Below are 12,832 nucleotides of genomic sequence, written 5' to 3'. Positions count from 1 at the left end.
TCTGAGTTCTAGAAATTTATTAATTCGGAATGTTGTCAATCTGACTAATTGACTGCAACCCTTATTGCTGAGATCAACGGTAGGAAATTGATTTGAAAATTATATTTTCTGATGTAGTAAATAATATATTTTAAAATGACACTGAAGTTGACAGACATTAGAAATTTTTTTAGAATTTTATAGCAATTAAATTATTATAAAAAAAAGTTTTATTAAAAAATTCCACATGTGAAAATTAATAAAAATTATAAGTGAAAATCTTTAGAAGCATTTTTTAATTGTAATTGATTTGTTAAAAAAAATTTTTAATTGACAGCTGACGGCTAACTTCAGTAATTATATTTGAAATTATTTTTTGGAAAAATATATGAAGTTTTATGACACTGAAGTTAGAAGACGTGTAAAAACTTTTGATTATTTTTTATTAATTAAATTACAATTAAAAAGATATTTATAAAAAATTGCCTTATAGTTTTTGAAATTTTTTACATGTGACAATTTTTTTTTAATTGTTTAATTGAAATTTTTTCAATAAAAAATTTTTAAATGTCGGTTAACTTCATTTTCATAAGTTTTTTCAATAGTTAAACATCTGTTCATTTAAAACAATTTCATTTTATATGGATTAAAATTAAAGTAACCGACATTTGACAAGTTTTAAGATTTTTCTTGTTTAAAAAATAAAAAAATAATTCCACATAAAGAAAATTTAAAAAACTATAGGTACAATTTTTAAAAATATTTTTTTAGTTCTAATTAAAATTAGTGAGAAAAATAGAAAATTTTTTAACATCTGCTGATTTTAGTGTTATTTTATTTTATTATAAATTTTTTTTTTTAATCAAATTAGCCGTCATTTCTTACAAGTGAATTACTATTGAGAAAAAAATTTACTAAATTACATATGATACTAAAGTTAGCCGACGTTTTTAATTATTTAATAATTAAATTAAAACGAAAAAATATTTTTAAAAAATTTCACTTATAGTTTTTGAAGTATTTTACAAGTGACATTTTTTTTAAAATTTTTTTGTAATAATTTTCTCAATAAAAAAAAATTCTAAAAATTTTTAAATGTCGGCTAACTTAATTTTCATAAATTACATCACTAATTTTTTAACACATCAAGTGGAATTTTTTAGAAAATTTATTTTTTAAAAAAAATCCTAGAAATAATAAAATGTCAGCTAATTTCAGTATCATTTGAAAAATTAAAAAAAAAAATTATGTTTGAAGAATTTAAATTAATTATATATATTATATATATTAGCAGGTATATAATCATCAACTGCACATAGTTCTGATGGTAAAAATCTTTTCGTAACACACAATAGCACTGGCTCAGGTTTTACGGATTTCACGTGCTTGTAACAAAAATAGTGAGCTGAAAATCCAAAATAATTATTTAAAAAAGTATTGATTTACAATTTTAATTCAGTTTTTAAAGTGATAAATTCGTGTTACCTCTAATTTTATATAAATAATTTAAGCTAAATATTTATATATACAAGTATTGCGACATGTTGTGACTACAACACGCATTCGTAACCGCTGGGTTTAACCAAAAAAACTAAATTATCTAAATGTAAAATTTTTTTAAAATCAATATTATATTTATTTGGTGTAATTGTTTATTGTTATAAATCATAAGATGTACCGATTGTTAAAAATACCCCAAGTTCATTTAATGAGTGTGGGCAGTTCATCACAAATTTATTATAACTCCGCAATTAATTTGTGTTCGTACTGCAGGCTAGAACACTCTATTCACTCAACAAGTATGATTTTCATTCTAATTATTTATTATTTATCAATTTCAATTCACGACACTGAAAACAGCTGACGGTTGACGATTAGTAAATTTTTATTAAATAAAATTTTATTAAAAAATAAACTATAAGTTAATTTAAAAAATTTTTGTGATGAATTTTGAAAACTTGAGATTTTAATGACTGATTTTGAAAAATTGTCAGCTATTATCACTGTTAATGATAATTCTAAATTAGCCGTTTTTTTTTTTTTTTTCATTTATTATATTAGAACTGAAAAAAAATATTTTTTAAAAATTGCACATATTTTTTTTTTAATTTTATACAAATTAAATTTTTTTGGAATAATTTTTCCAATAAAAAAATTCTAAAAATTTTTATATGTCAGCTAATTTAATTTTCATAAATTAATGATGCTAAATTTAACAGATATCTAAAAATTTTTTAGATTTTTATAACAATTAAATTATATTGAAAAAAATTTTGCAAAAAAATTCCACTTGTAGAAATTAAAAAAAAAACTTTAAGTGCGAATTTTTAAAAATATTTATTTCTAATAATTGATTTGTAATAAAAATTTTAAAAGTCGTTAGTGATCTGATAATTTTAATATAATTAAAAAAATTACTGTATTATGAATCTTTTATGCTGTAATTATTTAATTTTTTTAATTATAATTTATAATTATTATTAAAATTAATTGTTTATTTTTTTGTAGAAAAAGGAATTTTACAAATACGACTTCAGTCGACGATAAATACTGTATTAGTACCATCAATACCAGCCAAAGTTAAACGTAAGCCGAAAAAATATGCAGAATTATTAGAAGGTAATTTAAATGATGAATCAAAAAATTTAAATATTAAGGGCCAGTTTTTCAATCCGGGATAATATTTTATCCGAGATACAAGTACCGCCAAAAAAATAAAAAAAAAAAATAAATATTTCAGTGACGTGATATTGCTTTCAATTAGTTCTCCATGAATTTGGTCGCTTATTTAAATAAAAATAAATAAATATATCATAAAAATAATAATAACCTCTTATTGTGTCATTTAAATTATTTTAAATTAATTAACACAATTATAAATTAATAATAGATATGTCAAACGCAAGATATGAGCTCGAAGGGCTCAAAAGCATAGAACAGCTATCTCTTTGAGCTCATAAAGCTCAAAATAACACATAAATTGTAATTTGGAGCTTGAAGAGCTCAACAACATTATTAACATTATAAGTGCAATTTAAAGCGCTTAGGTATAGAATTAGCGGGAAGTTACAGGGATCTCCTTCAGGGTCATCCGTTTTCCTAATTTTTATTTTATTTATTTACAATCAGGAAGCTGTCACAGTTGGAGGTGAATATTTCTGTGACATGTGACTAATGTTTATTTATTTTAATTCAAAATAAGTGACTGAATTCAAGGATAATTATTCGAAGGCAATATCACTGTACTGAATTATTTATTTTTTATCATAATGGCAGTACTTTTATCTCGGATTGAAAAACTGGCCCTAAATTATCTTTGTATTTATTGTTTAATTTTAGTTACAGAAAACAATGTAAATAATCGAAAAGCGGCAATTCGTAAAATGAATGCATCACACTTATCATTATTAGTTGATAAAAATGGAAACAAACAATCAAAGCGATATGATAAAAATGCAATTTTATTCTCGACTACATCTCCGATGGATATAAATCATGATCATCGAATTCAAGTAGAATATCAGATTAATAAAAATTAATATTATTTATTTTTCTACAAAATAATATTGATTATTTTTTTTTAATAATTTCTTGCAGCTTAGCGATGTAGATAATAGCCACGACGAACTAGGAATAATGGAAGATTTACAATCATCTGGAATTTCAGACTCGGCTTCGTTAATTAAAAATATTTCTACTTTAAACGCAATACCGGAAGAGCACCTAAAAAATGAATTTGAAGATGAAGAAAATGAAGAAGGGATACTTCAAAATTCGAAGTAAATATAATTATAATTTTAATATAAATATAATTGAACTGAATAAAAAAATTAATATTTACAGAACTAACAAGCGTAAGTCAAGTAAAGCTCTTCAAAAAGAATTAAAATTGAAGAAAGAGTTGGGCAAGTGGCAAGTCGCTAAGCATCAAAATGAGCTGGAAAGTACAGTAAGGGCATTGAAGGCATACTTGAATGTCTGTCTCAATTGTAATATGATGGGTCGTGCATATCATACAGTAATGCACTATAGAAATAGATCTCCTAAGAATCACAAAAAAGTACGCGAAATTTCAATTTATAATATTTTGCTGCAAGCCTATGCGTCTCGAGGTCAGTATCCGAAAGTTCATGACTTGATGGAAGTTATAAGAAAAGACCAATTGGTACCTAATGCACAAACCTATGCCGCAGTCTATGAGTGCTTTGGAAATATTAATGTTAATCCAAATAAAATGCGTGAGTATTACATTTATTAACTTAGGGGATCATTCTGGTTCCGGAGTTCGAAATTATTATAGATATTAATATAAAAATTATTTAGCTTAAGACATTTATTATTAAAAAATAAAAAAATATCTAACGTTATTTTTTTTTATATTTTTTATATGAATAAACACAAAATACAAAAGCCAAAATTATTTATCTTCAAAATATAAGTAGCTATTGAATCAGCTATGGTGATTAATATTTATTGATAAATAACAAAATGGTGTGGATTTAGAAAAAAAATTGAAAAATGAATCTTTTTTTTTCATAGTTTTTTAGTTTTCCTAAAAAAATAGTAAAAATACAAATTTTCATTTGGTTGTAATTTGTGCAATAGTTACTACTATGTAGAATATGTAGTTTTAATTTCATTAAGATCCGGAGATATATTTTCGAAAAATGTAAAAAAAACAAAATAATGTTTTCAAAATTTATAAACCAGAATGAAGAATGATTCCGTAATATCAAATTTGATGCTAAAATTTGTAATAATTTTTTTTTTATTATTGCAGAATTTTTAAATAAAATATATGAAAAAATGAAGAAGAGTAATATAACATTTGACCAAGTATTAAACGAATCAAGAACGAAAGTTAATCAGTATAAAAATGTGCTCAGAGGAATTTCATTAATAGATCCAAATTTCGTACCAAAAATAGAAACTGAAAATGAATCTTATAGTTGTCAATTGGTGAAAAAAATTAGACCAGAAACTGCTACTCATAATAGCCCTGCGGAAGGTTTGATGAAGTTACCTGACTTGATGGACAGATTTGCTAGGCAAATCAAGTCTGAAATGGATGGTCATGTTGTAATTGAAAGTATTGCAAAGATTGACACTTCTCATTCAACGGTATCATCTTATGTAAGTAATTATTTGATTATTATAAAAAACAAATTTTTTTATTTACATAAATTATTTGTATTGATACAGAGAAAAGAAATCGAAAAGCTTGAAGAAAATTGGAGAAACGACATATCTTCGGCCTTTGATCGTGATTTAAAGGCTTTAAAAAAAAAAGAATATCACCCGGTTCCAAATGAAATGGTTCTGTACCCATATTTATGTGTACTGAACAAGGAAGAATATGTAAATGCGATCATGCACGAGATTCGTAAGCTAGCAAATGGGTCAGAATCTTTTAGCCCGTCTTTTAGTTTACTCCGTAAGCGACTAGGCAAATTCATCAACGATAAATATGACGTATGTAAAATATAAAATTTTTAAATTATAAAATAAGATAATTAATCCGAGGACCAAGGATCCATTAAATAAGTCAATGCTAAATTTTTTATTTTAACGCAACTTTTCGGAGTTTATTACTCCTTCTTCTAGCGTCTGTGGAAATACAAATTTAATACAATAAGGGTCAGTTTCTCAATCCGAGATAAAATTTTATCCAGGATAAAATTATTATTGCCAGTATATTTATATACATGATATATATAGATATATTTCATAATTGGATAAAATTTTATCCTGGATTGAAAAACTGACTCTTAATATTACAAAACAGCAGTTAAATGTCGTTGAGGATATCTTTAAGTCATATCGCTTTACAGATGCCACAAGGGCGTATAATAAAAATTCTTTTTTTTTGTCAAAAAAAAAAAATTTTAGCTTGGAGAAATTTTTTTTTTTGCATTTCTGTACATTTCTGACGAAACTACGTTGATTCCCGAAAAAAAATTTTTTATGTTTTTGGAGACAGAATATCTGATTGATGACATTCAACTGATAAGAGGCTTTGTGTTTTTAACTAATTTTTAACAACTTTTGACTGAATATTGTAGACTATAGAACCGACAAAGCAGCATTTATTGTTTACTGACAGAGTTAAGACATGAATCTTTATTGTATGTGATATATTGGATTTTGTTAAGAAACTTTGAGGTGTCTGAAATTTTTAAGTTTTCCACAGACGTCTGAATAAGGAGAAATAAACTCCGAAACGTTGCGCTAAAATAAAAAATTTAGGATCGGAATAATTTCTTTAAAATAATTTTTTTATTTTACAGATTTTAATAAAAAAACAATCTAAATATCCCGAAATATTGGGTAATGTATATTCAAAGTACGGTCAGTGGTACTTAAGCTGTACAAATGGACAAAACAGTCGTGAAAATTGGCACCAAATATCTCAAGAAGTGTCCCCGAATTTCAGTCTTGAGTTGGAATTATCTCAATGGCCGACAAATTTAAGCCGTCAGATCGGAAAATTTTTATACAAAATAATTCTTAACGACGTTAAAATAGACACTAACAGCACAAGGTTAGATCGCGAGCCCCAAGATTTACGTCCTGCATTTTACATAGTATGGCGACACAACAACCGCAAGCATTTAGTAAAGGAAGTAAAACCTCACCCTACATTAGCTAAAATTTATCGAGGGTCAAATCCAGAGACTCTGAGTTTCGAGACAAGTTTATTACCATCAGAATGCCCGCCTCGTCCGTGGTCATCAATCCGCAGTGGTGGATACCTGCTGCTGAAGTCGGACGTGATTAGAGTTCCTCTGTTCGCTATTGAGCAGATAAAGCGCTTGGAAGTAACGCCGCCGAGACAGCTGTGGCCTGCTCTGGACTCTTTGAACCAACTGGGGTCAGTTCCTTGGAACATCAACAAGCCGGTGCTCGACCTGGCGATCAAAATCTTCCGGGACGGAGGTTCTGTTAAATTAAACGTGCCTCAACCACCGTCGGTCCTCGGTTCGGGGCCTTTATTGAGCCAAGACTCGACTCCGAATGAAAGAATCAACTCCAGGAGAGCTCAGATGGAACTCAATCGCAAAAAAAGCGAGATGTACTCTTTGTGGTGCGACGCGCACTATCGTTTGTCGTTAGCTAATCATTTTAGAGATAAAATATTCTGGTTGCCTCATAATATGGACTTTCGAGGCCGAGTTTATCCAGTACCGCCACATCTAAGTCACCTGGGCTCTGATTTAGCTCGCTCGATCATGATCTTCGCGCTAGGAAAGCCTCTGGGTCCGCGAGGCCTAGATTGGCTGAAAATTCACACCATCAATTTAACAGGTTCAGTTTTCAAATATTTTTATTGATATCATATGGGTGATTCTCTGTAAGGACGTCTTAAATCTGTACAAAATTGTCCGACCAAATTATTTTTTTGGTCGGACAATTAAAAATTAATTATTTTTTGACAATTTCTTCAAAAATGTCAATAATTAAGAAATTACATTGTATCTTGTCAACTAATGATATTTTTGAAGATATAAGCTCATCCCGATGTTACACTCATCAAGACCTTTCATTTGAGTACTCACATCAATTTTTTATATATTTATATATATGTATATATGAAAAATATGTCAAAATACATGTGGGTACTCAAATGAAAGCTCTTAATGAGTATAATATCGAGATGAGCTTATATCTTTAAAAATATCAATAATTAAGAAATTACCTTTTATCTTGTGAAATGTGGACATTTTAAAAGATATAAGCTCATCCCGATGTTACACTCGTCGAGACCTTTCATTTGAGTACTTACATCAATTTTTCATATATTTATATGGGTGATTCTCTGTAAGGACGTCTTAAATCTGTACAAAATTGTTCGACCAAATTATTTTTGATTTTATTAGAAAAAAAATTAACAAGGGCTACAAAACTATCAGCTTAATCATAATAAATAAACAGCCGAATTAATTTTTGCTTTTTCGATATTTGTGTATCTTTTGCCATGTAACGTGACAGGGGACTGTTGCAAGGGGACTGTTTTTTTCTTATCAAATTGAGAAAAATCAAGCAAACTATTTCAATGCATTCAACTTTTCAAGTTCTCAATGAATGTTTACATTAGAATAATATTAAGAATAATATTAAGACTTATGGATCCAATTTTATAAATAAATTATAAATAAAAATAGTTGCCAGGGGACTGAGTTTTGAAGTGGCCCAGACACATATTTCCAGCACAAATGGTGCTTTGACACTAAATAAAATGGCGATAAAGCGCTAACAGCCTTATGGTTATTAACTCAAGGCTAGTTAGGTCCTTATAAACTTTACAAAAGGTAAAATAACACGCTGGATTTTTTTTTTTTTTACTTTGAACTTCTGGCAGGGGACTGTTCTTAAAATGCCTGGGACAAACTTTGGTTTAATGAATTTAATGAAACAAATTAATTTTCAGTACTTTCCATTTAAGAACATTGTTAGTTAACTAATTAAGTTTATAAACATTATGGACCAAATTATATATTATTGACGAATAACTTAAAATTTAATCTTAAAGTTATAATTTTGGGACTGGGACAGCCCAGGGGACTAACATTTCGGTGGTTTACGAATTTATAGCAAAAAAACCAAAATTTATTCCATTTTAGTTTTCAATGCTCCAAATAGAAATGTTTTTTTACTTTGGTAATAAATTTTTTTTAGTAACAAAATAACAATTTTTCTAATAAAAAAATGCCTGGGACAGCAAAAAACATCCTTACAGAGAATCACCCTTATAACATTCAGATCTGTAAGAAAAGTGAATAAAAAAAAATTTTTTTTGTATACACCCTTTTGGCTCTAAGACAAAAAAATTTTAAAGCCAAAAGGCCGTGTAATTTTTTTTTCAATAATAATTCATTATTAGCCTTAAAAAAAAAAAAATTATAACACCAGTGAAAATAATGACTTTTCAACTTATTTTATTTAAAAAGAATCTGGATTTGAATTTAAAAAAAAAAAAAAGCAAAATGACAGTAACATTCTATTTGAAGAATAATGTATTTGACTCAATTACAAAATTTTCATTTCTATTCATTTTTGTACGTCAGACACAGTTCCAAAAAAATACCATTGATATTACAAAAATCTGTACTTTGATAATGGTAACAACTGATAAATTTTTTTTAAGATTAAAGTATTTTTTTAAAGTTCAGATTTACAAGCAATATATATTTATTACTTTTTACTTTCAGAAGCAAAATAATGATAATGGAGACAGCATCGGAGTAGTGCTTAGCTAAATTTATATTTTAGTTTCTTCTTTAATCAAATACTTATTCTCTTCAAATAAAAAGAGTAGAAGAGTCATTATTTTTACCAGTGTTATAACTTTTCTTTTTTTTTTTCAAGACTAATAATTAATTATGATTAAAAAAATGATACGTTCTTTTAGCTTTAAAATTTTTTTGTCAGAGCCAAAAGGGCGTATACAAAAAAAAATTTTTTATTCTTTTTTCTTACAGATCTAAATATTATAAACACTTTCAAGTTAATTGGAGTGAAAAAAATTTTTTTTATACGCCCTTTTGGCTCTGCAGAGCCAATAAAGCGTAAATGTTGAGATGCGCCCTTTTGGCATTAGTAACGCGATATATAGTTTTTGTTTATGTTTTATATATTTTATGAAAAATAACACACAAGATATTTATTATTTTTAGGAAAAAAGTTTATAAAAACATAATTAGATTTATTTAATATAACAGGGTTTAAAAAAAGAGAATCTATTGCGGAGAGGCTGAGATACGCCAATGAAATTTTGGACAAAATAATTGACAGCGCTGAAAAGCCACTTGATGGTGAAATGTGGTGGGCGACCAGTGATGAGCCGTGGCAAACTCTGGCTTCTTGCATGGAAATAGCTGCTGCTTTGAAGACGCCTCATCCTGAAGAGTATGTTTGTAGATTTCCCATTCATCAGGATGGAAGTTGTAATGGGCTTCAGCACTATGCAGCTTTGGGGAGAGATCAAATTGGAGCTGAAAGTGTCAACTTGTTCCCGAGTGATAAACCTCAAGATGTTTATAGTAATGTTGCGGCTATGGTTGATAAACTTAGGACTGCTGATGCGGAGAATGGGTTGGAGATAGCTCAGATTTTGGAGGGGTTTGTTAAGAGGAAGATTATTAAGCAAACTGTTATGACCACAGTGTATGGGGTTACTAAATTTGGCGCTCGGTTGCAGATTGCTCGGCAGCTAAAAGGTTTGTTTTTAGAAAATTTTAAATTGGATAAAAATTTACTTACGGGACTTATAAACTATAAATAAATATTTTGATTTATTAAATAATGATTTTTGTTAAATTTCAATGTATTTTCTTAACTATTGATGATTTTAAAGATATAAGCTCATCTTGGCATTACACTCATCAAGAGCTTTCGTTTGAGTACCCACATGCAATTATGATATATTTTTCATATATACATATATGTAATATATATAAATATATAAAATATAAGGAAAATTGATGTGGGTACTCAAATGAAAGGTCTCGATGAGTGGAACATCGGGATGAGCTTATATCTTTAATAATGTCAATAGTTCACAAGATACAAGGTCATTTCTTAATTATTGATATTTTTGAAGAAATAAGCTCATTCCGATGTTACACTCATCGAGACCTTTCATTAGAGTACCCACATGGCATTTTTTACATATTTTATATAAATGGTATTTGTGAAATATATAAATATATAAAATATATAAAAAATTGAATTGGGTACTCAAATGAAAGGGCTTTATAAGTGTAACATCGGAATGAGCTTATATCTTTAATAATGTCAATATTTCACAAGATAAAAGTTAATTTCTTAATTATTTATATTTTTGAAGGCATAAGCTCATCCTGATGTAACGCTCATCAAGAGCTTTTATTTGAGTACCTACATGCATTTTTATATATTTTTTATATATACATATATATAATATATATAAATATATGAAAAATTGATGTGGGTACTCAAATGAAAGGTCTCGATGAGTGGATTGTCGGGATGAGCTTATATCTTTACAAATGTCACTAGTTCACGAGATACAAGGTCATTTCTTGATTATTGACATTTTTGAAGATATAAGCTCATCCCGATGTTACACTCATCGAGACCTTTTATTTAAGTACCGACATGTATTTTCATATATTTTCATATATATATATATATATATGAAAAATTGATGTGGGTACTTAAATGAAAGGTCCTGATGAGTGTAATATTAGAATGAGCTTATATATTTAAAAATGTCAATAGTTCACAAGATAGAAGGTAATTTCTTATGTATCTGGAGATAAAGTATTTTCAAATGCAGCCTAAATCTTCGGTGAAATGAAATGAAGCCTTGAAAAGGCACAAATTCAAGTCAAGACCTTTGCAATGACACTAAATTTCACTAGAAAAAACCTATTTTATTATATGAATATCCTGTAAACAAAATTTTTCTTATTCTCTTAATAATATAGATTTTTCTTTTATTTATAGACCTCGATGATTATCCACAAGATAAAGTTTGGCCAGGTAGTTTGTACTTGGCACAAAAAACCTTTGAAAGTTTAAGAACAATGTTCGAAAGTGCAAGACAAATTCAAGATTGGTTCACTGATTGTGCTCAAGTAATAACGACGATTAATGGAAAAAACATGGAGTGGGTTACTCCTTTAGGTTTGCCTGTGATTCAACCCTACAGCAAAGTACTTCCTTGTAGGAATAAATTCATGGATAATGCGACTGATTTACTTCTGTTAGTATCACTTGTTAGTAATCTGTACAATTAAATAATTATCCATTAATTTTTTTTTCTTTTAACAGGAAACCAAATACGTCAAAACAAAAAAACGCATTCGCTCCAAATTTTATCCATTCATTGGATTCATGTCATATGATGTTAACAAGTTTAAATTGCGAACACACAGGAATATCTTTTGTATCAGTTCATGATTGCTATTGGACTCATCCTTGCAGCGTCGAAATCATGAATAGGGTAAATAATTTTAATAACTTAAAAGTAAAATAAAAATAATTAATTTACTTATTTTATTTTAATATTTTATGCAGATTTGTCGCGAACAATTTGTAGCTCTACATTCAGAACCAATTCTTCAGGACTTGTCAAAATATTTCATTGATAAATTTACTTGTGATGAAAAGTAAGTGCTTTAATTTTGTATTCAATAAAAAATTTTTTCTAATTAAAAATATTAACAAATTTTTACCTAATTACAGGAAAATAGACGCGGATAATCTAGAAGAAATTTTATCGAAAGAAAAATTACATCGTACATTATCTAATGTTCCGAAAAGAGGAACATTTAACCTTAAAAAAGTTTTAGATTCAACTTATTTCTTCTGCTGATTTAATTCACAGATTGATGGATCTAAAATGTTTTTATATTATTATTAACATAACAGTCATTAACATGAATTTGTATTATGTATGTAAATATTATAAATTTTTTTATTGTATTATGCTGTTTTTATAGTTATATTAAAAATTGAATTTTAAAACAAAAACATTTTCATTATGATTGTTAATTTTAAGATAGTTCATATAATAATGCAGTTGTATATAATATTGTCAAAAAATATATATTTTAAAGATATAAGCACATCCCGATGTTACACTCATCAAGAGCTTTCATTTAAGTACCCACATCAATTTTTCATATATTTTGTATATTTATATATTTCACAAATACTATATCTATATAAAATATGTAAAAATGCATGTGGGTACTCAAATGAAAGGTCTTGATAAGTGTAACATTGGGATGAGCTTATATTTTTAAAAATGTCAATAGTTCACGAGATACAAGGTCATTTCTTAACTATTGATATTTTTGAAGATATA

The 12,832-nt window shown here is 27.4% G+C and overlaps 1 protein-coding gene across 2 annotated transcripts; it reads left to right on the top strand.

The window, feature by feature from the left end:
* The first annotated feature begins 18 nt into the window (after nt 1-18).
* On the top strand, nt 19-12,431 carry LOC123259469 (DNA-directed RNA polymerase, mitochondrial). Of its 2 annotated transcripts, none has more exons than XM_044720006.1 (13): nt 19-79; nt 2,488-2,598; nt 3,319-3,491; nt 3,577-3,758; nt 3,823-4,217; nt 4,760-5,112; nt 5,182-5,451; nt 6,267-7,284; nt 9,699-10,196; nt 11,467-11,725; nt 11,794-11,965; nt 12,040-12,131; nt 12,208-12,431. In XM_044720006.1, the coding sequence occupies exons 3-13, from the start codon at nt 3,363-3,365 to the stop codon at nt 12,335-12,337; spliced, it is 3,498 nt and encodes a 1,165-aa protein (XP_044575941.1). In that variant the 5' UTR covers nt 19-79; nt 2,488-2,598; nt 3,319-3,362; the 3' UTR covers nt 12,338-12,431. The 2 variants fall into 2 exon arrangements, with proteins under 2 accessions (XP_044575941.1, XP_044575940.1); XM_044720005.1 differs by lacking the exon at nt 19-79 and adding an exon at nt 1,570-1,778.
* The last annotated feature ends 401 nt before the right edge of the window (nt 12,432-12,832 follow it).

This window comes from Cotesia glomerata, linkage group LG2 (genome assembly GCF_020080835.1).
Source record: "Cotesia glomerata isolate CgM1 linkage group LG2, MPM_Cglom_v2.3, whole genome shotgun sequence".
NCBI lineage: Eukaryota > Metazoa > Arthropoda > Insecta > Hymenoptera > Braconidae > Cotesia > Cotesia glomerata.
The sequence above is the reverse complement of the archived record's forward strand: the minus strand, read 5'-3'. Positions and strand labels throughout refer to the sequence as shown.